The 27,473-nt window shown below is 36.0% G+C and overlaps 21 protein-coding genes across 21 annotated transcripts, besides 4 other annotated features; 9 read left to right on the top strand and 12 right to left on the bottom strand.

Moving 5' to 3' along the window:
- Window positions 1-4,877: part of a mobile genetic element that runs on past the window's edge.
- Window positions 4,878-5,079: 202 nt separating this feature from the next.
- On the bottom strand, window positions 5,080-5,705 carry TVAGG3_0668270 (protein of unknown function, DUF4106 family; the record flags this gene model as incomplete). Its single annotated transcript, XM_051242307.1, has 1 exon — window positions 5,080-5,705. A coding segment is annotated over one exon (626 nt), but the record flags the coding sequence as incomplete, so codon positions are not given.
- A 982-nt stretch (window positions 5,706-6,687) lies between these two features.
- Window positions 6,688-7,223, bottom strand: TVAGG3_0668260 (protein of unknown function, DUF4106 family; the record flags this gene model as incomplete). The annotated part of the gene is made up of 1 exon (XM_051242306.1): window positions 6,688-7,223. A coding segment is annotated over one exon (536 nt), but the record flags the coding sequence as incomplete, so codon positions are not given.
- Window positions 7,224-7,752: 529 nt separating this feature from the next.
- On the bottom strand, window positions 7,753-8,265 carry TVAGG3_0668250 (glucosylceramidase protein; the record flags this gene model as incomplete). Its single annotated transcript, XM_051242305.1, has 1 exon — window positions 7,753-8,265. The coding sequence occupies one exon, from the start codon at window positions 8,263-8,265 to the stop codon at window positions 7,753-7,755; it is 513 nt and encodes a 170-aa protein (XP_051088892.1).
- A 453-nt stretch (window positions 8,266-8,718) lies between these two features.
- TVAGG3_0668240 (glucosylceramidase protein) lies at window positions 8,719-9,171 on the bottom strand (the record flags this gene model as incomplete). Its single annotated transcript, XM_001286409.2, has 1 exon — window positions 8,719-9,171. A coding segment is annotated over one exon (453 nt), but the record flags the coding sequence as incomplete, so codon positions are not given.
- Window positions 9,172-10,021: 850 nt separating this feature from the next.
- Window positions 10,022-10,108: a mobile genetic element.
- A 21-nt stretch (window positions 10,109-10,129) lies between these two features.
- Window positions 10,130-11,074: a mobile genetic element.
- Window positions 11,075-13,295: 2,221 nt separating this feature from the next.
- On the top strand, window positions 13,296-13,658 carry TVAGG3_0668210 (uncharacterized protein; the record flags this gene model as incomplete). The annotated part of the gene is made up of 1 exon (XM_051242304.1): window positions 13,296-13,658. One exon carries the CDS (start codon window positions 13,296-13,298, stop codon window positions 13,656-13,658), a length of 363 nt encoding a protein of 120 aa, XP_051088891.1.
- An 18-nt stretch (window positions 13,659-13,676) lies between these two features.
- TVAGG3_0668200 (serine threonine-protein phosphatase family) lies at window positions 13,677-13,919 on the top strand (the record flags this gene model as incomplete). The annotated part of the gene is made up of 1 exon (XM_051242303.1): window positions 13,677-13,919. One exon carries the CDS (start codon window positions 13,677-13,679, stop codon window positions 13,917-13,919), a length of 243 nt encoding a protein of 80 aa, XP_051088890.1.
- A 4-nt stretch (window positions 13,920-13,923) lies between these two features.
- On the bottom strand, window positions 13,924-14,772 carry TVAGG3_0668190 (uncharacterized protein; the record flags this gene model as incomplete). The annotated part of the gene is made up of 1 exon (XM_051242302.1): window positions 13,924-14,772. One exon carries the CDS (start codon window positions 14,770-14,772, stop codon window positions 13,924-13,926), a length of 849 nt encoding a protein of 282 aa, XP_051088889.1.
- A 360-nt stretch (window positions 14,773-15,132) lies between these two features.
- Window positions 15,133-27,473: part of a mobile genetic element that runs on past the window's edge.
- On the top strand, window positions 17,021-17,422 carry TVAGG3_0668180 (uncharacterized protein; the record flags this gene model as incomplete). The annotated part of the gene is made up of 1 exon (XM_051242301.1): window positions 17,021-17,422. One exon carries the CDS (start codon window positions 17,021-17,023, stop codon window positions 17,420-17,422), a length of 402 nt encoding a protein of 133 aa, XP_051088888.1.
- TVAGG3_0668170 (uncharacterized protein) lies at window positions 17,442-17,594 on the top strand (the record flags this gene model as incomplete). Its single annotated transcript, XM_051242300.1, has 1 exon — window positions 17,442-17,594. The coding sequence occupies one exon, from the start codon at window positions 17,442-17,444 to the stop codon at window positions 17,592-17,594; it is 153 nt and encodes a 50-aa protein (XP_051088887.1).
- TVAGG3_0668160 (uncharacterized protein) lies at window positions 18,245-18,608 on the top strand (the record flags this gene model as incomplete). The annotated part of the gene is made up of 1 exon (XM_051242299.1): window positions 18,245-18,608. A coding segment is annotated over one exon (364 nt), but the record flags the coding sequence as incomplete, so codon positions are not given.
- Window positions 18,686-19,681, top strand: TVAGG3_0668150 (uncharacterized protein; the record flags this gene model as incomplete). The annotated part of the gene is made up of 1 exon (XM_051242298.1): window positions 18,686-19,681. A coding segment is annotated over one exon (996 nt), but the record flags the coding sequence as incomplete, so codon positions are not given.
- TVAGG3_0668140 (uncharacterized protein) lies at window positions 20,406-20,651 on the bottom strand (the record flags this gene model as incomplete). The annotated part of the gene is made up of 1 exon (XM_051242297.1): window positions 20,406-20,651. One exon carries the CDS (start codon window positions 20,649-20,651, stop codon window positions 20,406-20,408), a length of 246 nt encoding a protein of 81 aa, XP_051088884.1.
- TVAGG3_0668130 (uncharacterized protein) lies at window positions 20,682-20,945 on the top strand (the record flags this gene model as incomplete). The annotated part of the gene is made up of 1 exon (XM_051242296.1): window positions 20,682-20,945. One exon carries the CDS (start codon window positions 20,682-20,684, stop codon window positions 20,943-20,945), a length of 264 nt encoding a protein of 87 aa, XP_051088883.1.
- TVAGG3_0668120 (HNH endonuclease family) lies at window positions 20,995-21,309 on the bottom strand (the record flags this gene model as incomplete). The annotated part of the gene is made up of 1 exon (XM_051242295.1): window positions 20,995-21,309. A coding segment is annotated over one exon (315 nt), but the record flags the coding sequence as incomplete, so codon positions are not given.
- On the bottom strand, window positions 21,411-21,699 carry TVAGG3_0668110 (uncharacterized protein; the record flags this gene model as incomplete). Its single annotated transcript, XM_051242294.1, has 1 exon — window positions 21,411-21,699. A coding segment is annotated over one exon (289 nt), but the record flags the coding sequence as incomplete, so codon positions are not given.
- TVAGG3_0668100 (uncharacterized protein) lies at window positions 21,732-22,316 on the bottom strand (the record flags this gene model as incomplete). The annotated part of the gene is made up of 1 exon (XM_051242293.1): window positions 21,732-22,316. The coding sequence occupies one exon, from the start codon at window positions 22,314-22,316 to the stop codon at window positions 21,732-21,734; it is 585 nt and encodes a 194-aa protein (XP_051088880.1).
- Window positions 22,339-22,635, bottom strand: TVAGG3_0668090 (uncharacterized protein; the record flags this gene model as incomplete). The annotated part of the gene is made up of 1 exon (XM_051242292.1): window positions 22,339-22,635. One exon carries the CDS (start codon window positions 22,633-22,635, stop codon window positions 22,339-22,341), a length of 297 nt encoding a protein of 98 aa, XP_051088879.1.
- On the top strand, window positions 23,386-23,958 carry TVAGG3_0668080 (uncharacterized protein; the record flags this gene model as incomplete). Its single annotated transcript, XM_051242291.1, has 1 exon — window positions 23,386-23,958. The coding sequence occupies one exon, from the start codon at window positions 23,386-23,388 to the stop codon at window positions 23,956-23,958; it is 573 nt and encodes a 190-aa protein (XP_051088878.1).
- On the bottom strand, window positions 23,987-24,187 carry TVAGG3_0668070 (uncharacterized protein; the record flags this gene model as incomplete). The annotated part of the gene is made up of 1 exon (XM_051242290.1): window positions 23,987-24,187. One exon carries the CDS (start codon window positions 24,185-24,187, stop codon window positions 23,987-23,989), a length of 201 nt encoding a protein of 66 aa, XP_051088877.1.
- On the top strand, window positions 25,192-25,920 carry TVAGG3_0668060 (organellar and viral DNA polymerase type B; the record flags this gene model as incomplete). Its single annotated transcript, XM_051242289.1, has 1 exon — window positions 25,192-25,920. The coding sequence occupies one exon, from the start codon at window positions 25,192-25,194 to the stop codon at window positions 25,918-25,920; it is 729 nt and encodes a 242-aa protein (XP_051088876.1).
- TVAGG3_0668050 (protein of unknown function, DUF4106 family) lies at window positions 26,427-27,171 on the bottom strand (the record flags this gene model as incomplete). The annotated part of the gene is made up of 1 exon (XM_051242288.1): window positions 26,427-27,171. A coding segment is annotated over one exon (745 nt), but the record flags the coding sequence as incomplete, so codon positions are not given.

The following is a 27,473-nucleotide window of genomic DNA, read 5'->3' as shown; positions in this document are numbered from 1 at the left end:
CTTTTATTTTCTTAAGTTTCTGTCTACATTCTTGTTCAGACACTATTGTTGCTCTTGGTTTGTTAAAGACAACATCCCATTCTTTCATAACATAACATTCTGGGGCAGAGTCGACATAAATGACTAAACGTTTCAAATTCTCGACTGCTTTGTTATAGTCTCGAAATGGACACATATTTCTGAATGCTTGGAAGTCATAAAAATCTGAAACATCTATTCTGTACATTTTTATAAAAATAAAAAAATATTTTTTTTATTCTTGACTTTGTTGTTCCATTTGTTGCATTTGTTGTTCTTGAGCTATTTGTTGTTGAAGTTGTTCTTGTAATACAATACTTTCACCAGTTGCATCTTCCAATTCGAAACTTTCTGCCGTCATTGACAAATACATAGGACATAAAAGTTTTACAGGAACAAAGTTTGCGTCAACTAATGTCCAACGTTATACTTGCCAAAGTGTTTGAGTTCACTAAGGTTGAAAATTCTGCATTCGAATGAACAATAGGCAAACCAGCAGAGAAAGTATTGTTTATACGCATAAGTATCTTTTGGTCATAATAGTTTCTGTCGACATTCGAATAACACTTTGAACCTAAGTTTGAAACAATATATAAGATTGGTGTGCTTAATGTCAATGGAATAGACATTCCTTGTATGACACCTTTTCCTGTTATAGGAAACTGTTGGTAGTAAAAACCAGAAATAAGTTTTGTATTATAGCTCATATTGTTTATAGTAAACTCAGTCGGACATCCAAACATAATGAAACCTGCTCTAGTTGCAGCACATGTTACACCTGTACTTAAAGTATTTAAATAAGTCAACAAAACCTGTTGGTGGTATATCTGAGTAAGTATCTTCAAAGGAGTATTTTTACCATTCACAACAATAAAGTCTTCTGGTGTCAAAAGAGCAAAACAGGCTTTAGTCGTCATTGTGTTTTAAAGTTAGTTTACAATATCGTCCTTGAGGACTTTGTAAGTTTGTTGTTATAGAATTTATGACTCAGGGTTTTTAGTCGTAATAGTATAAACCATTATATCTTCTGCCATTTATATATATTTAAAAGTTTTTCTGAAAGTGGAGAAGAACTTCATCTAAACTTTCACATGGCGTTTCTTGAAGTTCTCTGTCTAAGAAGTTCAAATATTTTGTAAAGACATAGAACTTTCCTTTGTCTACACGAACAAACAAAAACAGGGTCTTTCATATCGTTCAAAAGTGTGTAAAGTCCTTTACATGAAATAAAGTCTATATTATTTTTTCTTCAAACATCTTTCAAGAAGTTTTGACATTTTTACTTAGCAAATAAATTTTAATGAATGTTGTGGTCGTCAAATATTTTTATGACGTCTGGGAAACTATACTTTAAGTTCAACGTTTCACCTCCTTTCATAACGTATATCTTGTCAATGACATTATATGAAACACCACAGCAACTAATGTCGGGTTCTATTTCTTTGATGTTTATATCGTCTGCCTCTGTCAAAAGTTTCAATAGTTCTTTCAAACTTTCATGAGGTGCAATGACATATGAGTTCACTTTTACAGGGTTGTGTTCGACCAAGTTTAACATTATACTTAAAGCTTGACAAATCTTCTCCTGAGTTTGAAGTTTGTCTTTCAGTTGTTGGTAGTCGTTTCGAATATCTGCAACAGAACTTAAGTCTCTGCTAACTTCAGGATATGTGGTTGTTCTTTTACAGGAACAATTGTTATACCATCTTCGTCTTCGTATGGTTTCCCCACTTCAACATCTCTGTCTTTGACATTGACAACAACACTTTGACTGTTTGTTTGAGTTGGTGAATTTAACTTCACATCTGCCACCGCCATTAAACCTTTTGAAACACTCACGCTTCTATTTTTCGGAAATGACATTTTACTTAGAATAAAAAGATGGACGTATTCGAGTATCTCTTCGAATTGAAGCAGAACAAAGTTTACACACACAAACAATACAAATACATTGACAGAATAGTTCTTTATACAAACAATGGTAAATGTTATAGAATAGCAGTCTTTGCTGAACCAAAATATTTTCATAAAGCAAAGAAAGTTGGTATAACTGAAATGGTGAAAGTTCTTGAAGCAGACAAAAATATAACTTCAAAACTTACAGATATTTCTAAAGGTAAGTTTATCTTACAATATTATGTCAAAACTGGCGTACTGTCATATTTGACGGAGAGAAGTCAGTTCAAGAACAACTTACTGACCTGCTGCCAAAATCTGCTCGATGGAAGCTGTCGTTATGCCAATCTGAGGAGCCCCAGCAGGTTTCATCGAACGAATCTTCAAAAGAGCATCTTCCGTGAAAAGTGCTATTGGTTTTGTAAACTTCTTTGCTCTCAGTTCATCTGGACCGTCTCTGTCACCAGTATATTGTATTTGTACAGTACCAACAGTTGAAATACCACCCATAAAGTCTTCTGAGTCAGCAAATGGAATGCCAAGCCAAAAGTTTGAACGGTCTCCATTTGTATTGAGTTTTTTGACCTCCTGTATGAGTCCATACTTTCACATATGGCATAATAGAACTTTGCATTTCAGGGTTTATGGTTGTTGTGAAGTTGTTGTTAAAGTTCATAGCATCTAATGTCAAGTTGTATGACCTCATATCCTCAACTGTAGAATATTCTTCTCTTGGATAATATTTGCCATCTATGTTTATATGATATTTAATACCGGGGTTGTAGAAACAAGAATAGTCATTTATAGTTCGTCTGAACAGTACAAACATAGTATCTGCATGTTTCATTGCATTTGTTAAAGCAATATCTGTTCTTGCACCTGGGTCAGCACTTTGGTTTCCAACTTCACCTGCAAAGTCTTTGACAGATATTTGGTGTATAGGGAACATAAGTGGAACTGCAATATATTTGGCAGCTAAAGCATTTGAAATATCTGGGTCCAACATATAGACTGCAAGTCTGCTTTCTATTCTCTTGCATTCAAATTTTTCGCATGTGAACTTAACTGGTCCCAAGCAGTTCCAGCAGCATTGAAATAATAGTTTACTTCATTGTTGAAGTTTGAGAAACCAAAGTCTAAGTCAACTTTGTCTTTGCAAAAGTCACAGAACTTGGCTCCACCAGTTCCAGCTATAGTAATGCTGAATGGGTCTTGTGTTGGTGCAATGACTAAGTTATTTTTGCTTGGAGTAAGTTCAATAGAAATTTTTCCTGCCCAGTTTGGCAAGTATCTTAAAAACCTGAAGATGAGGAAAGATGACAAAGGAACTCTAAGTTTCAGTTTTACTTTAGTGGCAGCAGTTCCATCTGAACCAGAAAGGTTAACATAAACTCCTGGAACGTTAGGGTCAAGTCTTCTTATTTTCTCAATATTTGCATACTGGTCTGTTTGTTCTCTAGCTTGTGGTTGTACTGAGTTTCTCAAAGCGAACCATTCATAGTTTGCCCATGTTACTGTTTGAACTAAGTCAGAGTTAGAATATATCTTATATCCCATGAAAACTTCTGGAGCATATTGGTATCCGACATAGAAATTCCATTGCAACCTTTCTTGTCAGACAACTTGGCAGAAGGTTTTATTTCAATGTCTTGTTCCACGTATAAGAATGAGTTGTCAATAGAAATAATATGAAACCTGTCGCAAGCAATATCTACTGTTGTTGAAGAACCTTCTCCAAACTCACCTACGTTTCCATAAGAACAGCAGTTGTATATTCGTAAGTTCCAGGAACTATTTCTGACCTTCTAATGGCATTGTCGCATTCGTTATACCATTCGGAAACATTTCCGTTCATGGCATCCAAAACTGTTGGCGTTATATTCTGAGCGGCGTACATTTCATATGGGTAAAAATATAGAATAGTTGGATTTATTTGTCATAATTGTTTCGTACCAAGCTTCACTTTCTTCCTGACTGAGTTTTTAACTCTTCTTTTTCCTTCATTGCCACTACTTTCACTAGATGAAGTTACTTCTTCACTACTTTCACTTTGTTCTATCTCTTCTTTGGTGTCGCTTTGGTAACTTGCCCTCTGCTTCAAGTTGTTGCATCTTTGCCTCATGTTCACCTAGTATGTTGTAAATTTCCCATGTCCTTTTTGCCTTTGGGCTCTGGTCGCCCATCTCAGGTAACCTATATCCTAGAAAGATTTTTGTCATAGTTTGTATTTGAGTCTTCGCGTATTGTTTGCATGACTCTTTCCTGAGTTTCCGGTTCAAGCTCTTCAAATATAGCTTGTCCATATGGAATATGCTCGTTTCCAAATATATGTTTTTGTAGCCATTCTGGTTTTCTTTCCATGTTACAATAATATCTTTTGTGAATGGGAAAGCTTTTACCCAATGTTTCAGTCTTGCGTCATTTATTTCTGTAGTTGGTTTTATTTTGTCAAGGAACATGTTTTTCAATACTAACATTTCATTTGGTACTGTCCATTTGAGTTTTCTTAAATATTCATCCCTTCTCGGTTCATTGTCTGCAAAGTAAGTTTTTATGACATTTTGTAAACTTTCGTTTGCAAGGTCATGTACAATAGGTTCTCTTCCTTCTCTCTCCCTAACTTTCTTTCTAAACTCTTCACCAAATATACCATCTCTATGGTTCTGTGTAGTTCTTTGAGATAAATGTTTTAGAACGTCAGGTGTTATATTTCCATCAGCCATGTTCATTTCATACTGGTTCAAAATATCTGCATCTTTCATATCTTTCAATGGCATTAAAGCCGCGCTGAAAATACCAGCTATATCTGGTTCACCATTCACTTCCATTGCGTCTACAACTTCTTGGAATTGTGGTTGTAAGTTTATGAACCACCTATCCGGATTAGCTTTATGACCCCATCTCATTGTAGTTCCATAGTCTGCAGAAACAAAAGTAGGTTTGTTTCCATATTGGTTAGGTTCTGAATGAACTTTAAACAATGTTTCATTTCTATATGTTTTGTTGAAATTTAACCTTTTATTTTCACCGAGTTCAGCCAAAGATTGAACGTTATATGGTCGTAAGTAAAAAGGATTGTTGTATTTGCGTACACTTTCTTTCAGTTCTTCCATTCTATGCTGAATATTTTCATCTGATGTTGGAGTCTTTTGTATGTCGGCGAACATTTTTCGATATTCTTCTACTATGTCAGCCGAATTTTTCTTAGACTCTTGGAAAGATTCCATATTCCCCGCATACACTTGTTGAGGGTCAAGATTTTTCGGCTGTTCCAAATCTTCATCTAGTTCTGTGAAGTTAGTTTCCAAAGGAGGGACTTGTTTGTTTCCTTCAGGCTCTTCTAGCTGTTGTTGCTGAACTATTTCTTCCATGTCTGGTTGTATCTGAACTTCTTCCTGTGGAGTTTCTTGTACCTCATCTGCTGGCATTTCATATATTCCGAGACCGTTTTTAAAAAGTTCCCTATCTAAGTCATCCGGACTCATAAACCTTTCTTCTTTCGTTCCGTCTCTATTTTTTACGCGTTTCATGAAGAGAGTTGAATTATCATTTAGCTCTGACACCAAATATCTCGGAGTAAATTCAGTCATGTCATTTGGATGATATGCTATTAAATCATATCCCTTAGCGAGCTTGTATTTTCCAGGTTTGAAATTATATCCCATTTGGTGCTGAACCATAAAGCTAAATAGGTTCGGGTCAGTATTTCCTTCCTTGAACTTTCTAATAGCTTCTTTATATCTGTCACTAAAGTCAAGAGTATCTGGGTAACCATAATTTTCCTTAAGCATTTTTAAGAATTCTTGGTTTCCTTGTTCTCTACTTCTTTTATGTCCTTGCTCTGTTTGTGGTTGTTGTTGTGCAGTGTTTTGAACTGTTGGTTGTGGTGCAGTGTTTTGAACTGTTGGTTGTGGTGCAGTGTTTTGAACTGTTGGTTGTGGTGCAGTGTTTTGAACTGTTGGTTGTTGTGCTGGATTTTGAACTGTTGGTTGTTGTGTTGGTTTTGGTGCATGCCTGTGTCTGTGTCCATGTGACGATGTAAATGTTTTAGGTAGTCCTGGTGCAGGTGCTTCTCTTGGAGGGTTTGGTGGTATATAAGTTCCACTAGCTAGTATATAAGTTCCACCAGCTGGTATATAAGTTCCACCAGCTGGCACATATGTTCCATCTGCAGCATAATGTCCTACCTGACTTTTCGTTTTTAAGAAAGCATTTACTAGGTCTGTTTTGGTCTGTTGTAACTCTTTTTCTTGACTTTCCACAACAGTTGCTCTAACGGCGTCATAGGCACTTTGAACTGCTTGTCTCGTTGCTGCATCTGTTATTTTCGTCATATTTTGTGCTACTTCTCTTAACTCTTTGTCGAAACCTTCAGACTTCAGTTTCTTTCCAGATGAGAAGTCGTTCACTAGTTTCACCTTACTATGAAGAGCTTCGAAGGCGTTCTTAAAGTCAGCATTCATTAAAGCTTCATTTGAACTGTCTTCATCCGCTTGTATTTTTGTCCTTATTGACCCTATAAGTTGGGCTGCTTTGGCGTTGGCTTGGGCATCTAACCAGTCATTATTAGCTTTTATATATTCTGCGCTTTTCATTGCCTTTTGCATGGCTGCGTCGTTATTTTTACTTTCTTGTGCTAAGTTTTCATACTGTACGGTTTGGTTTTGCAACTGTAAAAGTTTTTCTGCCTTTACATTTGCTTCAACTTCTTTTTTATACTCATCGCTATCCATATATGTCTTCAGGGCTTTTTGTTTTATTTCTTCATCTTTCAGTACTTTATATTGAGTAGTATGGTTTTTCAAATTTATAACATCTTGTTCCATTTTTGCTACTTCTGCTGCTTTTTCTGACACTTTTTTCGCATATTCCTCTGTACTTAGTTCTTTCAGTTGTTCTTCTTTCTTCTTTTTCTCTACGTTTAACTCATTGAGTTTCTTTGTGTGTCTGTCATATTCTAGTTTCTTTTCGTTTTCACTTATTTGTTTCTGTATGTCTATGTTTGACTTTTTGACATCTGTTATTTGATTTTTGAGTGAACTCAAATTCATTTGACTTTGAGGGTTATAAGCTGTTCCGTCTGCAGCTCCACCATAGCCTGCCATTTTCGCTAAAAGTGCCGCTCTTAAACCTCCACTCTGTGCACCAATAACTCGGTTTAAAAGCATAGGGTTGCTTGACATTTGTTGCAACATAGTGGGGTCATTCATCATTTGTTGTTGCAACTGTTGTTGTGGTGTCAGTTTTACTATTGGATGTTTCAATGCTCCCTTCCTCTTACGTATATTCTTACGTAGCTTACGTGGCATTTTAAGTGAAGTAAAAAACAGTTTTTGACAGATGTTTATATGACACTTTTTGTTCAGCACAAAAAACTACTCGGTCAAAGTGTTGTCAGTTTTGTAAAATAACCGTCCTATCTCATTCTATAAGGGGGAAAGTCTTCTCAAAGTATACTTCCTTGGAACGCCCGTAACTTTTCCTGTAGCGACGATAGACCCTTACTTGTCCGGACAAAGTTATACTATTTTGAGTGCTCTACAAAAAAGTCACCGGCTGGTCGGCTGGGGTTCGGTCCTCCTCTTGGGTCTTGGGCAAAATTTCTTAGGGGCTAGAAGGGGCGCAGCCCCTGGAAGCCCCACTACCTTTTTTTTTTTTTTTTTTTTTTTTCATTGTACAAGGTTATAGATTTAAAAAAGAGAAAATCAAAATTCTGATTGTGTATAATGTTTCAAATCATAATATATTGTGTTAGATAATTATGTTCAGAAGAAATATGAGGAAATTCAATATATATTTGAAACTATTTATTAAAATTTAAAATTAATTTTTTTTCATTTATTGTTTCCAAATGACGGAAACAACAGATCTCTTTGACATCGGGACATCAAATGCATGGGAGCCACAGTGGACTGAAACAGTGACGTCTTGGTCCTGATCATTAAGTAAAACAGCGCCAATGAATCCGTTTGTGTTAATAGCTGATGTAGCATAGACATTTGAGCTTCCTGAGACTGTTGTTCCAAGTCTGATGGAGTCTGGCTTAATAACTTTGGAAAGATGTGCCATATCATAGTAATGAGACCTGTAAATGAGCTCTGAGTAACCAGGAACTTTAACATCAACTGCTCCATAGGAATTGGAGCATCCATTTGGACGATATGGTCCATGGTTTGTATCAAGAAGCAAATTCCACATGATTGCGCATTTGCTGCCTTTATTAAGGGTTCCAATACCGATTTCACGTGTATTCCACATCAAGTCGCCCTGGAAATTGTAATTCCATTCGCCAATTGCTATTTCTGTGAAATATAAATTCTTATTAGGATATTTGCTAGTAACATAGTCCATTTCTGTGTTGGAACCACCATAAGCATGATAAGCAGCACCATCAATGTATTTATTAGCCTCGGCGTCATCGTAAATGTGAACTGGATAATGTTCTTGAGTAACAATGTTATCGTAGTTATAATTATGGTCGTAAATAATGATCTTTGTCGAAATGTTGTTTGCAGCGAACTGTGGACCAAGAGCTGTCTTAATAAAATCTCTTTGTTGCTCGTAGCCCATGAAACAAGAAGCGGAGTTGCCTTTATTAAGTGGCTCATTTTGTAATGTGATGGCGTAGATGTGAAAATTGTATTTGGCCATTGCTTGGACGTATTTGACAAAATAAGTAGCATATTCTTGGTAAAGTCTTGGATCAAGGTAACCAGAAATGAAGGAATTATGTCTTCTAAGGGTGGACAGGTCTGAAACCTTCATCCAAATAGGAGGAGTCCAAGGAGTTGCAATAATTTTAACAGAAGGGTTAATCTTGAGAATTTGCTGTATAATTGGGATGATAATGTCTGTATCTTCGGAATCAAGAGCGAAATTGTCAATTCCTTCTTTATCACATTCTGTGAAATCTTTGAGAGAAAAGTCTGAGCAACCGATAGAAATACGAATGAAAGAATAGCCCATACCTGTGTCTGGATCGAATGTATCTTTAAGGAACTTGTCTCTTGCTTCTTGAGTCATTTGTTTTAAGTTATATGCTGTGGAACCTGTAATAGCAGCTCCAAATCCATCGATCGTTTGGAACTTTGAATCAGGATTGATGACAACTGTTGGATTATTGCCAGAAACTTTATTAAATGAAATTACAGATGGTTCGAAAAGTTTGCTTTGATCGCCTGTTGTTGTATATGCATACACATTATCTGCATTTGGTAATCCACGAAATCCTTCCCTATGAGGACCTAGATTTGACATACACTAGATTTTTTGGTTGGATCGATATCACATCACCTGACTGGATTCAAATATTTGACTAGGGTCTCTGAGGTGAGATGATGCATTCAATTTTTCACTTCCCTTCTAACTCAACTAGGATATCGTTCAAAAGGAGTTATCAGAATTTTTTGACACATCCAGAAAATATATCAAAGATTAATATTTTGTTGCATGCTAAGTTCGGTCAACGATAGGAATTGAGGGGAAATTAATCGTCGAGGAAGTACGATTATGTAAAGTAAAAAATGTTGTGGGATTTTTAATATTGTATATAATTTTATAATAAAATTTTTGTGAGACATTTTAAGAAGCACATATAATTTTTTGAATTTAAAAATTAAAGTAGTGTTGAATGAATTTAGTGATTAATTTAATACGGATATTTCTCAAAATTAATCAAAAATAGGTTTTCAGAGAACTTTTGAGATATCTTTTCAAAATGTCTTTTTGAAAATATATAAGTATTATATCAAATTGAAAAAAGGTATTTATCAAAATTCTAAATTCTTAATAAAAAATAACTTTTCAGAGGATTGTGATTTTGAAAGCATGAGTAATAAGTAAAAAATATCTACGATTTTAATGAGGGAATTGTTCCTTATGAGGTATACATTATAACTATATACCTCATAAGGAACAATTCCCTCTTGATAGCTGGGAAACTTTCTCTGAATAACTTATCATTTGGAGAAAGTTTCCCAGCTATCTATTAGAAACTAAAGGCTGTGAGGCACTAATATATAATCAGTGCCTCATAGCCTTTAGTTTCTTATTAAAAACGAGAAAACTTGTTCGAAATGATAAACAATTTCGAACAAGTTTTCTCGTTTTAAGGAGGGAATTGTTCCTTATGAGGTATACAGTATGAATATATACCTCATAAGGAACAATTCCCTCTTGATAGCTGGGAAACTTTCTCTGAATAACTTATCATTTGGACAGAAAAGTGACACTTTACATGGCAAAAAATAGAGCCTTACTTTTGAGATACTTGAGATTGAAACTGAATCTTATGAGGCGGTGATCTTGAATCACTACCTCATAAGGTTCAGTTTCATATAAAATTTGTTGCAATTTGTTATTCTTTTGCAATTATTTCTTATAAGATTTTACATCTTTTAGCGGGGAATGTTTGTTATCATGTATATATTATAAATATCTACACGATAACGAACATTCCTCGCTAAATTGCTGAGAAACTTTGAGGAAATGTCGAACAATTTCCTCAAAGTTTCTCAGATTTATATAGATCACTAGAGTCCCCTAGGCACTGATTCTGGTTCAGTACCTAGGAGGCTCTAGTTCTCTAACGAACTGATAAAATGTTTTTAAATTTTTGGATATTGCTACCTGTGAAGCACTGACTTCAAGTCAGTACCTCACAGGTAGCAATTACATTGAAAGATGGGAGAAACTTTGTCCGAATGTTAAACTATTCGGACAAAGTTTCTCACATTTGTAGTGGAGATGGAAGGCTTTGAGGTATATTGTATTAATATATACCCCAAAGCCTTCCATCTCCACTTGAAAGTGTCCAAACTTTGGGTTAATACTTTGCAATTAACCCAAAGTTTGGACACTTTCTAGAAGGAATTGGAGGGTAAGAGATATACATTCATATGGTATATCTCTTACCCTCCAATTCCTTCTTAAAATGGGAGAAACTTTGTCCGAATGTTAAACTATTCGGACAAAGTTTCTCCCATTTTTTGAAGGAATTGGAGGCTATGAGATACTGATGCAATGTCAGTAACTCATGGCTTCCAATTCCTTCCTAAAACTCATAAAAGTGGACATTACATGCATATAAAATTTGACATGTAAAGTCCACTTTTTGTGAGCGGGGATTTGACTCCGTCAAATCCCTTTTTCGTTTACGAGAAAGCCAAATTCTCTCAAAAAGTTAAGTAGGACCAATTTTTTATAAAAAAAATCCAATTTCATTATGAATGTTAATTAATTTATATAATTATTGAATAAAAAATTTTCTTTGAGATTATGAAAAGTTCTTTGAAAAGTTATTTTTTCTCATTTTTAAATATTGTATTAGCCTATTTATTTATAATCCAAATTAAATAACTTTAAATTCAATATTTAAAGAATAATTTTGAAGGAATTGAGTTACTTCCCCCGACGATAAAATTGAGAGGTTTACATTTTGACCGAACTTAGCATGCAACAATTTTACTAAAATTTTTGCAAAAGAAATCGAATATATCAATTCACATTTGACTTTTTTTAGACGTGCTAAAATATGCATATCATTGGTTATTTTGTAGCTTGTTTCAGTTGTATTTTATTAAAATTTTAACTAAGGCTGCATATCAAATAAATTTATAAATTACAATTATATGTCAACATCATATCCAACTACTTTAATTACTATGAGTGCTTAGACAGCATGTATGATAATGAAAATTGGCACAATATGTAAACAAATAAAAATAACTTATTTTTTTTCGTATTTTACAATGCGAACCAAAGGTCATTAATACTAAGAACAGTTTTATTCAAATTCATATTATACATACATAATATTTTTAAAATATTATATCATCCTTTTTCTAAACGCGCAATTGAAAGATCAATTAATAAAATTTGAATTACAATATGATTTTTAGAATTCAAGGTGTTCAATTACTGATGTTAAAACATCAAATTTTGAAATTCGCATAAAAATTAAAATCAAATGCTACTTGGGGAATAATCAGCAGTATAATATATAGTTTAGAAGAAGCAGCACATAATGAATGGGTTGTAATCACAGCCTTAATTTCATTAACCTCGCTATACATATTTATTTTGAATTCTCACAAAAAATTGCGAAAATATGACATATCAAGACAAGCTGAATGAATATAAAAAAAAAAAAAAAAAAAAAAAAAAGGTAGTGGGGCTTCCAGGCACTTCGTGCCCTCTAGCCCCGAAGATGTTTAGTATAAATGAAGTTTTTATTCGGAAAATTGTTAGTCTTCTGGTGTGAATTCAGAGGACTCTTCTTCTTCCTCCATTGCTTCTGGGAAGAAGCCTTCTTCTGGGTCGAAAACATTATATAATGTGTCGCTTTTCACAAATTATATATGTTTTCATGTTTTGTCACTTTTCTGTCACTTTTCAGGGAAAAAACATTTTTATATATATATAAATGAATTTTACAAAACCACCGTTACCGTTCTTTGGAAATAAGAGTAAATGTAAAGATATTATATTGAGAGAACTTAAGAAACTACCGAATGGTCTAACATTTGTAGATTTGTTCGGTGGAAGTTTCTATATATCCCATTTGTGCCATACAATATTTCCTGACTCAAAGATTATATGCAATGACTTCGACAACTATATGGACCGTCTCAAACATATACCAGACACAAACAATATATTGAAAGAGTTAAAAGAAAAGATACCTATAGGTAAGATGGAACGTATACCATTAGATAAGAAAAATATTGTGAGAGAGGTTTTGAAAAAAGCAGAATATATAGACTGGGATAGTATATCTGCTAGACTATTATATAGTGGTGCTATAAGAGTTCATGACATTGAAACACTTATGTCAAAAGTTTTATATCTTAACTATACAAATGTTTTCAAAGAGGACATAGAAAAATATATTGAGGGTATAGAGTTTGTGAGATGTCATTGGACAGATTTGTATGAAAAATATAAAGACAAGGAAAATGTTTTCTTTATAGTGGACCCGCCGTTCTATAACACATGGGATTTTCAATACCAAGTAGACTGGACTTTGAGAGACTCTTTAGAAACTTTAGACGTTTTACATAACCATCCATGCTTTTACTTTACATCCGATAAAAGTGGTTTGGAAACCGTTATGAGATGGTTAGAGGACATACATGACTATGAGTTTATATATGACAAGATAGAATATGAGAGAGGTCCTATAAACTGGAGAAAGTGTCATAACAAAGAAATTTTATTAGTAAGTAAATGTGGTTTGAAATAGGACTACTTGTTTTAGGTTTTTTCCATTGTGTCATTTATTTATTTGACGTGGCAGAAAAGTACAGAGAATATGAAGATGAACCAATGCCTGCAAATGTTCAGCATATGTACTCGTAAGAGATATTTTTATCTAATATTAAATGGACGCACAGAACTTAGCGAATGCACAGCAACCTGGACAACCAAACCCAGAGAATATTCCAAATGAAGTTAGAATACAAACTGCAATGGCAAACTATGGTCAAGTGCCAACAGATGTACAAATGCAAACTGCCATGTCAAATGACGCTGCGTTAGGTTTGCCACCATGGTATGCAAATATGAGATGGAAAGAGTTTTATACAAACCCTGAAGTGGGATATAAACAACTTTATGCAGATGACGCGAACACAGGAGTTGACCCAGAATATGTTTTCTACCAGAGGAGAAACAGAATGTATGAGCTCCAGTTAAAGAATGCTATGGAACTCAACAGGAAACGTAAGAGACTAGGCGGACATTAGATTTTTACATATAGTAAAATGGGTTTCTTCAGTAGTATTGGAAACTTCTTCAGAAGAGTTGGAAGAGGTATATGGAATGGAATAAAATCTGTCGGAAGAGGAATTTGGAACGGAGTCAAAAATATTGGTAAAAGAGTAGGTCAGTTTGTTGGTATTATACCTAAAGACCCTGAACCAGAAGAGCAAGCTCCTGTTATACAACAGCCTGAACCTGCACCACAGTCTAGTTGGCAACCAAATCCAACACCTCAACCGTATTAAAAAATTATATTTTTACCGTTCGATAGTAGTTGTATATGAAACTAAGTTCTAAGTAAAACGCATGGTATAATGGAATTATTCTTTTTCTTCCATCTGTAGTAAACCATACTTGAAAGTCTGAAATACTTCCACTTGGTGGTTCGTATAACTTTGTAGGTTTTTCGTAAAAGTCATTTGCCAAGCATAAGAAAGAGTTTTGGGCGCCAGAAAATGAAGCATGAACAATAATAGCAGCTGGGTCGAAAACATCTTTAAATAAATATGGTTCATCTCTTGCATATCGACTGTAAATATTTGCTAAAGGAAGTTCGACTTTCTGATTTAACATTCTTTGCAAATAATACCATGACATTGCAGTGAATTCTGTATATATTTGTTCGTCTTTCTTTGGATTGTCTTCGTAGATTTGAAATGACACTTGTGAATTTTGTTTGTCATATACAATTCTCACATAAAGTGTGCTCTCGGTATTTGCATATTCATCAGCATATTTTGCATAACATGAATTTATTTTATCTTCTATATTTTTTAACGCAGTCTGTAGAGAAGATGAAAGGTCAACTTGTATTAGCTCAATTTCTTCCCACATTTTTCGTTTCCCTTCAGATATATAATCTATATGAAACCTTACAATAAATGGAAAACTTTTATCTTCTACAGACACAAACTTCATTCTACGAAAGCCAATAGCTTTTGTGACAGATGGGTCTCTTAACCATCTTAATGGGTAGTCAAAACGATAGCCTTCATGCTTTACGGTCTCTGTCTCAAACTTTTGACCGACATTAGTAAAAAGTTCATCTAATGGTTTAGTTGTAGCAACTCTTGAATTTTCTTTTTCTATTGGAAGCATATTTTATCTACAATAAAAATGTCGAAAGATATTGCTTCCATGAGAGAAATACAACACAACCGACAACTCATTGTGCAAGCTCTAAATAAGAACACAACAAACTTTTCAAACTATTCTAAGATATCTGAGTCATTGAAAGAAGGAAACTTAAAACTGACATTAAACCCAATGACAGATGAGTTTCTGTTTCAAGACAATAAGAACCATACTGTCTGTATAAATCCAACAAAAGGAACTTTAAACGAGAAACCTATAGATGAACTTCTTTTGAAGGCAGATATTGACAACAAAGCTGACAAAGAGTATGTAGATGCAACAAGAGACTATATTCTCGCATGGACAGATAGAACATACCCACAAAAACACCATACACATAACATCTATGACGTAGATGAACTACCAGCAATGTTAGATGACAAAGCGGATAAAACATATGTTGACAATAAAATGTCAAGTGAAGTGACAAGAGCTGACAAAGAATATTCTAAAAAGACTCATACACACGATTTCTTCGCAACTGTTGGTATAGAAAATATTGCAGGAACGGTTGAAGAACCTGATGGAACTGGTGGGGATGCATTGTATTGGAAACCTCCTAACTTTCCACAAGGTTTAACATCGGAGGATGACATAACGACGATGAAATACACTAGATGTAGAAATGTCTATGTCATGGAGGATGAAAACAAAGTTAAATTCACTGCTCAAGATTTATATGACAACAAAGCTGACAAAACATATGTTAACGATGAGTTAGATAAAAAAGCTGACAAAACATATGTTAACGATGAGTTAGATAAAAAAGCTGACAAAACAGAGCTTCAAACGTTAAAGACAGAAATGCTTCAAACATTATATCCTATAGGCTCTATTTATACGTCAATGAACTCTACCAGACCAGAAACAGTTCTGGGTTTTGGAACTTGGACTCAAATAGTTGACAGGTTTTTGTATTGTGCAAACTCTTCAAAGGAAACAGGAGGAAGTAAAACGATTTCAGGTGAAAATTTACCTGCGCACAGTCACTACATAGATTTAAGTACATCTCAAGCAGGTTGGCATAAGCATAAATTTTGGGATTGGTCAGCAATGAAAAAAGGTAAAGGATATGATGTTAAAGACGACGTTCAGTTTGCTATAAATTGTTTCTGGGGTGACACTCAGGGAGATGGAAACCATACACATCGCGTTTCGGGATATACGCAAACAACGGGACAAAGTAAAGACTACATGCCACCTTACATGACAGTTTACGCATGGTATAGAAATGCTTAGTCGTCATTTTCAACTTCTTTAGCATATTCGTCAGGAGTTGTCTTATATTTGTTAGGAACTGTCTTTGAAAGTATACCACCTTGAACTTTGACAAGTTTGAAACGAGGTCTGACAATAGTCGTTTTATCTTCTGCTTGCAGTCTGTACATTTTGCCATGTTTGCCTAAAACTTCATAATATTCTCTTGTATACTTTCTTCTATTTTTACGAACACGAATGCGAGTACCTGTCGAGTTCCCATTGTTGTCATAGTCAATAGTATTTTCATATGGGTCGCGTTTAGGTATTTCTATTTTTACTTTGTCACCTTTCTGAAGTTTGAAGCCCGGCATTCTTTCTTGTTTGTCTCTTTTGACTAAATTGTTAAATATATAGTCTTTCTCTAAGTCAGGGTTGTTTTTCATTTCTTCGGGGGAGTGGTTTCCCAAACCTTTTTGTTTACGGCTATTGTAAATATTTAAAACTTGTCTCATCTTTGCCATGGAGAAGTGTCTATATTTGTCGTCATATGACATTTCATTTGCTTCACCACCTTGTGGTTGGTTTAAGTCTCTTAACATTTTTATACAACCGTCAATGACACCAAGAGCAGAATGGTTTTGGTCGACAATGAAATATTGGTTTACATTTTTTGAACGCAGATAGTTTTTTACATCATCTGATTTGAAAGAACTTTCACAGTCAGATGTCAGTTTTGTTGGATGGTATTTGTCAACGAATATTGTCAAAGCTGCTAAGATATCTAAAATATTTTTGGACTGTAATGGTATGGCTTCACAGTATCTTGTGTTTTGACCGATAAATATTAGCCAGTATGGTGGTCCATCTTCTCTATACCTCGGAATGTTTTCCAAGATATCCATAAACCAAGCATTTGGTGTTGAACTAAAGATTTTTATCATGAGTGCTTTTTTTGTCGCTTTAGAAACATAGGGGTCCTTGTTCGGATTCGTCATTTTTTACCCTATAAGAAATGGGTTTATTTGGCGCATTAGCAGGAGTTGCATCCAGATTTTTACCCGCAGTGGGAACAATAGCCAGAGGTGCATTTGGAATTGGAAGGAAGATTTTGAGTACATTAGGTATACTGAAAGAGAAAGCACAACCTATTATACAAACTGTACAGAAAGGTTGGGATGTAGCACGAGATGCAGCAAATCTTATTCCAAATCCTGAAACAAGAGGAAAAGTTCAAGGATGGATGGACAATGTAGGAAGACAAGCAGGAAACTATTATAACAAAGCAAATGACTACTATAACCAAGCAGGACACTATATGGACCAAGGTGAAAGATTCTTTAACAGAGGATATAACCATGCACAACAGTGGGTAAACAATAACCAACCTCAACCGCCTCAAACGTGGGGAATGTAAAATTTTTTACCGAGATGAAATGAACAATACAGCATTGAGACAAATGGGTTCAAGATGGATTTGTCGACTTCCAGCAGTTACACCACGTGTTTGTCAAGTTCTTCCTATACCTCAGGAAGTTTTAGACCGACTTAAAAAACCTAAACAACCAGTTGAAAACAAACCAAACTAAAATTTTTTACTGAGATGAAATGACCGAAGAAGTTGAAACGGTAGATTTGACACCACAAACAAAAAGTTCAGAACCATTGTCAAAACCTGTCAAAGAACTTACAGATGAAGAGAAAAATTCAATAATAGAAAGTGCCAGGTCTGGAAATACAAACCCTAACTACAAAGTCACTTTTCATAGAAATGGAACGGCTAGTATCTCAAAAAAGAAACAGACTCTCACAAATAAAATATTGAAGTCTGAAGGAGCTTTCGAGACAACAGATGGAAAAGTTTACTTCACTGACCAACAGTTCATTATAGAACATCTCATTGACTTAGAGTCGAAATATTCTAAACTTTACAACAAACACAAAAAGTTGAAAGGAAAACAAAAACAAATGGCATATGATATTTATGAAGATGTTGACGACACAACTGTTCCTGCAGGTGGGGTAAAGTCAGAGGAACCGAAAAGTGACGAAAAACCGATAGAAGAAGAAAAACCAAAAACTGAAGATAAACCAAAACCAAAGTTTAGTTTCCAAACTAAACCAAGTCAACCTTCATTAGCTGGTATGGGTTGGCGTCAAAGACTTATGGCAGCAGGTGGTTATGTAAAGTAAAGAAAAAAAATATTTTTTTATTTTTATAAAAATGCCCCCATATAGAATGGATAGAAAGTCTGCTAGAATAAAAGCAGAGTTGCAAAGATATGGTTGGAGAGTTTCGAAGAATTTTAAATATAGGAAGGGAAGACCCATAAAAGTCTATGACAAACTGGCTGGTCTTCGCTACGAAATGGATTTGGAAACAGCACGTGCCAATTATCCAAACAGACTAGAGAGGTTAGAAGAAGAACGTCTTATGGACATGCCTTTCGATGTTAGTGAACCTCAAGTTGAAGGACACGACGGCTTTGCCAGATTCTACTGGAAACATGACGAACAATTGCATCCTTTGAGAAGGAAAAAAGGTAGTGCAGAGGATGGTCATGCTCCCATGGAAAGAACAAGATATGCATATGAGAAGTATCGTGAAGTTAGAAGTCAAATTACATCTGGTCGAACCTTTACAGTAAACTTTGACGAAGGAAAGAACAAAGAAGGCTTCATGGGAGTACTTGCTGCAATTCAAGACGGAAATAAGAAAGGACACAATCTCAGATTGACCATAACAGATTTGGATGGTCACATTTACTATGCACATGGCAATGAACAAACAGCCGCAAAACTTCTTGACGCTTTCAAGACTACAAAGAGAGAACAAATGGTTGACTCAGACTCAGACATTTTGAATGCAATTGAAGGAATTGCAAGTGTCAAGTTCGAATGGCATGAACCTAACCCTCAAGCAGTCAGACAACATGCTGGATACTTCCCCTTCATAAATAAGTCTGACATTGACTTGACAAGGTATGGAATTTACAATTCAATTGAAACAATTGTCAATGAACCTTGTATTCTTACATGTCTCAGGAACTCTGGTCTTGTTACAGATGAGAAGATGAAGTATCTTGAGTCATGTGTGAAGACGAGGTACATGCTCAGAGGTCAATTGGCAAAAATTGCACCGTTGGCAAATGTCAATATCCGAGTCAACATACCTACAGCTAAAGGTTCTTCACATGACGACTATGTTGTTGACAAAGACTTACCATGGTTGAAGATTGTAATTGTCCACAACCACTTCATGTTGAACGAAAGTCTTACAAACCCATTGTTCGGAAAAGGCAAGTGCAACATTGTCAGAGCTGTAAACATTCTTTTCGAGAAAGGTTTGTTGGAACCAATTCCAGATGACAAGCTTACAGAAACTTTTGTACCAAAAGACGAAACAAACTTTTCACTGTTAGCAAGACCAAAAGTTGTTCCAGACAAAGTTCTAGTACAAAAGAAGTACACAATTCCACAAGGAGTTGGATTGTTCGGATACCAACCTGAACCAGAAGAACTTCCAATGAGGTTGCAAGAACTTCAAGATGCTATAAATAAACTTCCATTGAGACATCCAATTGACGTCAAATTGTATTGGAGAGCATCTGAGTTAGGTCAGAAGGTTTTATATGAAACAGGTTGCTTCGACGATGTTTATGAGATAACAGGAGAAGTTTCTCAGAAGATAAGAGACTCACTTGAATTTCCACAAACTGGACCAATTGGTTGCGACAAGTTCGACTCAAACGAAAAGATATACTATGTCGACCTTAACGCTGCGTACATGAGGTTTGTCCAATATATTCCGACTGGAATTCCAAACGAAGATGGTGAGTTCCCGGGAAGGAACTATACAGTTGGAAAAGTCATACAACAACTGTATGATATTAGGAAAGCTTCAAACCCCAAACTTGCAATGACACTCAAATTGCTTATGAATTCGACATGGGGATATTCCATTAAAAAACCTCAAGAGATGAAGAGTAAACATTATGAGAAGGTCGACAACTTTGTTGAAAGGTTTTCTCCTTTTGTTTTGAAGTACGAATTCACTCAAGGTCAAAGTGGCTTAGTAACCACATTAAAACCTATTGTCGAACATTGGTCTTACCCTCAGTTCGCAAAAGCAGTCCTTGACAACTACAACAAATTCTTCTCGGAAGTCAAATCCAAAGTGAAGGTTTACTATGAGAACATTGACGCACTCATGACGAACGAAGAAGGATACAACAAACTCATTGAAATGGGTATGGTCGGTGAGAAGATGGGTCAATTCAAATTGGACAAAATTTTCACCGAAGTTCATGTCCTCTCCAAGCGTAAGTACTGGGGCATACTTGAAGACGGCACAGAAATAAAACATTGCATGAAATAAAAAATTTTTATTCGAATTTGAATTAAAATGTGGGAATTCTTGGGAACGGGAAAGGCTTATTTACTTGAGGAACAGGTAAAGGTGGTGGAGGTGGAGGTGGTGGCAACCAGTCCATTTTATATTCCTTCCTAGGTAATTTCCGTTTAATTTCATGGTCGCCCTCGGAGTCTTTGAATCGGACAGGTCGAGTTACACCATTCTTGGTCTCAAACTCATATATAACCTGTTTGTCTGTATTTTCGTCGACTATGGCACGAGACACGAACATTGACCAAACGTACAAAAAGTGTCATTTCGGATGGTCAAGCAGCCAATCGCATTCGAGCACTTCGAAGAAGCCTTACGTTCCAAGGAAGAGGGTGTCTGGTGCAAGGGAGAGGTCATGAGACTCTACGAGCAGTACATCCTCAATGCCTGGGAGGACAAATCGTCCTTGGATTGGCAAATCTACCAACTCCTCTGGGACGACCTCCTACGCAACTGGGATGACGAAAGAGTCCAATTCAAAGGTCGGGAACTAATTTTGCAAATTGACCTTAATTTCACATACTTATCCAAATAAACACCTAAATTTACTTGGGGTTTCCCCCTAAAATAAAATTTTTTTACTCTTAGAACCACTCGAGGTTCTCCTTACGGTTGTTGAGCTTGTCACCGTCAATGTGTCTGACCTTCGTCTTCTTGCCTGGATTTGGAACCCATTGAATTGCGACAAGCTTGCCCATGGAAATTGAACCGCGATTCCGAAGGTTAAGGTTCAAGTGTCCCAAGTTGTTGAGGACTGGGGTAAGAACCTTGCCGGTCTCCCTGTTGCGGATTTGGTATGGGTAGGGTTGGGAAATTTCGTAAGTGTCATCGGCAACAAGGGTTGCCCAAACTTCCTCTTCTTCGTGTTTCTCTTCTTCCTCTTCTTCGTGTTTCTCTTCTTCGTGTTTCTCTTCTTCCTCGACAATTCCTTCTTCAATTCTGTGTTCACGAATTACGGTGTTGCATGTTCTGTCCTTTCCGAGTACCTTCCAGATGGCGTCTATCTCTTCGAAGAAACGGTAGATGAGTCTGGCAAGGTCTCGGTTCTCTCTCGCGTAAATGCGCAAGGTTTCCGTCAAATCATTCAGGCATTTCTCATTGGAAGCTTGGTTCATGAGGAACTCACCTTTAAGTCCCTTCATCTCTTCCATAAGACTACTTTGGAGAGTCTTAACGGTGTTTGTCAGATGAGCTTTCAAATGCATAATTTGAATTTGAACTGGGCGCTTGTCTGGCAACCTTGAAAGGACATCTGCTATTGTGTTCGGCTTCGGTGCTTGTTCGGACATCGAAAAAATGAAGTGGTTTGAGAATGACGGTTTTACTTCAAAAAGCTTGTTATGACGGTTAAGTCATACAACAAGTTTAAAATAATATCTTGTTCTTCTTCTGAACGTTTGTTGTCTCTTCCGATAAAAGTTTCGAACATGAGAACCAAAAAACGTTTTTTGAGATTGCGGAAGAGTTCAGGCAAACGTTCATATTCTGGATATGTTGGGAGCAGTTCGAAACATCTGAGCTGACTTTCGGACAAAATTGGGACAATGTCAGAAAATTCATCTTTGGTCGGACTGCTTGAAGGTAAGTCCCTTACATGTAAGTAGCTCTGGTAAAGTCTTCTCATTTCTGCTAACTTTTGGAGTATAGCTTCGTAGTTTAGAAGTTTTAATTTTAATTGTCTTATTCCACTCTTTACTTCTAAACGGTAAGTATCCATGAGGTCAAGAGTAGCTTTGGTAGCTTTAAGTGGAGCTATCTGTTCCTTGACTTGTGCAATTTTGGTTGCAATTGTGGTTTGAGCTCCTTCAAGTTCGCCGTCTATGTCGTTCTCAACGTCTTCAAGCATGGCTTGAAACTCTTCATCGGTCCATTGAGTTTGGTGTGGGACGAATTTAACTTGCTTCATTCAAAAAATGAAAAAAATGTTTTTACTCAAAGCGTGCCATGTATATGGCTATAAGAAACTTACCAGAAGGCTTCTTCTTCACATGAGACTCTGGTAACTTGAGTGTTGGTGTTGGAGTTCTTGGGGGAGGTGGCTCTGAAATTTCAAATCTCTCTCGAGCGCAACAACAGATGTCAGAATAACATTCCCCACTGTCCTTCTTGCCACCATAAACTGTGTATTGACCAAACTTGCATTTACAGGAAGACCGGTCAATACAAGGTTCACAGTTGAAATAGTTGTACACAAACCTGTTGAGTACGAGTGTGAGTAAAAACATAAAAAAAGTGAAGTGAAAATGAGATGTTTACTGAACTGGTTGGATGTCGCCTTCACAGGTTATGTAGAACGGCTGACCCGAGAAGTGAAGGAGACCCTTGAGAATTTGGCTCATTCTTGGGAAAGGGTTCTCTCTGTTTGGAAGTAGTATCCAAGGACGCTTGGCAAAGAACTTGAGAAGAGCTTCTTTCTTTGCTTGCTTTATGTCGTCGTAGGCTGTCCCGTCTGGTATTTGAATTGGAATTCCAGTCGAAGTCTCGAGATTCAAGGCAGCCCTTCCCGTTATCCAACAGTTAACAAGCTTGCCTTTTACATTCTGCCTGAGGAAGTCTTTAACAAGCTCGTTAATTTCAATTAGGTAAATTGCCTCGTCGGTCGGTTCGACCTCGACCATTGCTACTGTCAGAAAAAGTACTGCTACTGTCAGTAAAAGTACTGCTACTGTCAGTAAAAGTACTGCTACTGTCAGAAAAAGTACTGCTACTGTCAGAAAAAGTACTGCTACTGTCAGTAGCAGTACTGCTAGGAGCAGTAAAAGTACTGCTAGGAGCAGTAAAAAGGAAAATTTGAGAGGGTTTTCGACGATAAAGTACTGCTACTGTCAGTAAAAGTACTGCTACTGTCAGAAAAAGTACTGCTACTGTCAGAAAAAGTACTGCTACTGTCAGTAAAAGTACTGCTACTGTCAGTAGCAGTACTGCTAGGAGCAGAGATTTTTATCGTTGTGGTCCGACGGTTAAGCCACAGACGAATGTCCGACGTCCCACCAACCGAGTCCATTCCCAAACCAGAGGAACCTAAAGCACCAGCCCCTGCACCTCAGTTCCAGCAAGTCCCTCCACCAAATTACTACCAATTTCCACCTCAAGGTTACTACCAATTTCCACTACAAGGCTTCCCGAACTACCCTCCTCAGCCTATGCCTTACTTCCCCAACCCTTGGATGTTCCAGCAAGCTCCACCCCAGCAATTCCAATCTCAGTCCAAGAGAGACCAAGAGTTCGAAGAAGGTCTGAACCGCTTACGCAAAGATTATGCCACAGCCCCTATGGAAGACGACAGGCTTTCAGTCTCTTCCCTCAAATCGACCGATTCGACTCGTACCACAGATTCGGTTCGTGACCGTGAAGACTACCTCAAGCAGTCTGAGAGACTCTTCATCCTACAATCATTTACAACTGGAGCTCTCAAGAACATGCGCAATTACGAAGGTCAGACACCAGCTGGAGACCGCAAAACAGACGTACTCGCAAGAGCAGTCCAACTGGTCAAGACAAAGACTGAGATAGTCGACTTCATTCTTGCAGCTTGCCCATACAAGTAAAAAAATAAACAATTACGAGTTAAACTTTTTATTCTTTCTTTTCTGAGTTGTTTAGAGCTGGTTTCTCTTGTAGGAACCTTTCGTACTCTTCCATGGTCATGTAATTGCGAATTTGGTACGCAATTCCAGGTTCGTTGTTTTTGAACCTTACGTATGTAACGCTTCCATCCTCCTCAGGGAAGTAAGCTGCTAACATCTGACCAAGTTTTCTCGGTGACTCGGAGCTCATAAAAATGTCACTTTTTTAAACCTTAAGTTTTTAGTCTTATTTTACCCTTTGTTTACCCTTTGTTTACCCTTTGTTTGTCAATGTAGTATTGGAGTGCAATTTCTCCAAATTCTCTGTGTCGGAGTTCTTCAGCATTTTCCAAGGTGTGCCTGGAGAACTCAAAGAAGTTGTCAAGAACATACTGCCATGCTGCTCTTCTGAGTTCGTCGGTATTTTGGAAGTGTTGCACCTTCGAGTCTTCGGACATGAAAAAATAACACTTTTTCTATTAAACCGTTTTGGCATTTCTCATGAGTGAGTATAGTTCTGCCGAACCATTGGAAGAGAAGAAGTACCCTTGCTGGCAAAAGACAAAAATAGTTGCCTTAGTTGTCATTGCAATTGTACTCGTAATTGAATTCATTGTACTTCTCTTCACGTACATAAAACTCAGCAATGGTATTTGCTTTAAGAAGCTACCATCTTACTAAGACTAAACACTTACATTTTTCAAGCTTGACTTTTTACAATTTGAATTTTGTTGCTGAATTCAGCAAAAATAATGTTTATGTTAGAATGTTAGATCTAACATGTTTTCTAACACGTTTTCTAACATGGTCTAAAACTCTTGAATTTTCATGAAATTTACACCAAAAATATAATTTATGTTAGAATGTTAGATCTAACATGTTTTCTAACACGTTTTCTAACATGGTCTAAAACTCTTGAATTTTCATGAATTTTCCCGAAATAAAAAATAAAATTAGTTTTATTTTTTATTTTATTTATTTTTTTTATTTTGTATAAAAGACATGATTTCAACAATCGGCACAACAACAATTCAAACAACTACAGCACCAAACTCGCTAGTTATGAATCCAACATCTATGTTAGTAGAGATGAAAAACTTCATTCCTTCTTCATATACTTTCGAAACAAAAATCCAGAAGATAAAGCAAGAACTTTTAACAAGTAATTTAGACTGTAGTGCGAAAGATGAAACAAATGAACAGTATCTTTATGAAATGCAGGACATTATTGACCATTTACCCAAATTGCCTGAAATCCAACAACAAAAACTAACCATTCCCGAATTTGACGAAATAGAAGTCAAAGCAACTGACTCAGTAGAAATAAAGAAGTTCATACGAAAGGTAAATTATGAATTCCTTGGTTTTCATTGCAACCATAAGGTTATGGACAAAGATTGCGACATGGTATATAAGAACATCTCTGACCTTTACAAATCCGAAGAATTTAAGACCTACGACAACTTTGTTTCATTAGTTGCAAAATGTGTTTGGGAAATAAGAGATAAAGATAGTAGGGGTAAGGTATGGAACGAACAAATAAGACCCGCTATGTTCGAGATGAAGAAAACCATTGACGCCTTGGTTGTTTTAGCAGGTAAGGTTTCAGAATATAACGCAAAAATGAACCCGCAATGTTCAAAATGTAAAGCAGCAATGAGGAAATATAACTACTCCGTCAAAGAGATAGAACGTATGCGAAACGACTATGCAGATTTAAAGAAAGAAGCAGAAAAACCAGCAGAAGATAAAATGAACATGTTAGAATTTCTGAACAAAAACTATCCAACTGCTGACGATTTCCTTCTATCTGACGTCAAGAAGAAGTATAAAGAAACTTTCGGTATCGTTAAAACTTTTGACATACTGACAGAAGAAATAGAAGCTACGAAATTGTTTAGAGTCATGAACCATCGCAACATATACCATGTAAAACGCTTGTAAATAGTTATGTTAGAAAACATGTTAGAAAACATGTTAGATCTAACATTCTAACATAAACATTATTTTTATTGAATTCCGTATGAAATTTCATGAATTTTGTATGTTTTAGACCATGTTAGAAAACATGTTAGAAAACATGTTAGATCTAACATTCTAACATAAACATTATTTTTGCTGAATTCCGTATGAAATTTCATGAATTTCCTCATATGCTTGCTTCCCTCGGAGAACCGAGAGAAGAGATTCCGTATGAAAATCGTGAAATTTCTCTAGACCGGATTTTATCGGTCTAGCCTAAAACTCTATGAAAATCGTGAAAAATAACAGAGTATTTTGACAACTTCAAACAAGCAGAGTAAATGAACCATTTATTTTTCAAGCTTGACTTTTTACAATTTGAACTTTGTTTGCGTAGATATGAATTCTGAAAGAAGTATGAGGGTCTTGTATGACTTTGTACTTCTCCCATAGTTCATGTCTGTCAAACTTACCTGCCATGGACTCTTTCATAAGTTCCATGAAATCGTCTTCGGACAATCCGGGGAAAAGTATAATGTCAGTAAGTATTCTTTTAACATCCTTACTTAAACTCTTTGCTGTCTGTACACATATTACGACTGAGATGTTAAAGTGTCTGAGCTTCTTAAGAATTCGACACATATCTTGTTCTCTGTTCTTTAACAAAGGATGAGAAGCAAAGTCATCTAAGATAAGAAGACATCTATGAGGGTACGTTTTCCAATCGTAAGATTGCAATTTCTTCGAAATGTATTCTATCTCTTTCTGTTTGTTTCTGAAGTGTTTCTTCTCTAATATTCTCTGCATTTCCTCATTTGGGTCTTTAAACTTCGAATTTATATACTCATTTATAGCATTATACTTCAAAACTCTTCTTTGGTACTTCTTTATCCAATCTAACAACTCAGTATCCTTTATACATACTAACTTAGACTTCTTTATAATATCTTTGAACGAATTGACGGTTTGGTCAAATTGACCAGAAGTCGAACAAATAACAACTAACTCATAGAATGGGTTCTTCTCATCTAGTTCTTGTTGTTGTGCAGCCATTTTAAGATAAGTGAAAGTCTTACCCGACCCAGGTGGTGCAATTAGACCTGTTATACCATTCTGAGCAAATAAGAACTTGTCATGTATAGGCTTTATCTGAGCATTTTCTAACTTCCTCTTGTTCTTGTTTAAAACATTCTCAAATTTCTTGTCAATGTCAGCAAACTTTTTTTCTAACATATTTTTAGAAAAATTAAAATTTTTATCTTTTAGAAAATGTCTAGCGATTTCGCTATCTATATTCGAGACAAGCTTTTTGACAGCAAAACATCTGTCGACCATAAAATCTTACATAGTGTAAACAAGAAAGGTGAATTTGTTCTAAAGTTCTGTTTCTGGGAATATGACAAGAACCATAAAACATTAAGCAGAGCAGTCTTAAAATTTGTCAATGACAGACTTGTTGACAGAGATGACACCGATTGGAAAGATGAAGTCCAACAAAAGTTCTTAGAATGCAAAGAAGACACATGCGCTGTTCT

The sequence above is a fragment of the Trichomonas vaginalis genome, chromosome III, assembly GCF_026262505.1.
Source record: "Trichomonas vaginalis G3 chromosome III, whole genome shotgun sequence".
Classification (NCBI taxonomy): domain Eukaryota; phylum Parabasalia; order Trichomonadida; family Trichomonadidae; genus Trichomonas; species Trichomonas vaginalis.
Note: the sequence above shows the minus strand (reverse complement) of the source record. Positions and strands in the feature narration are given on the sequence as shown.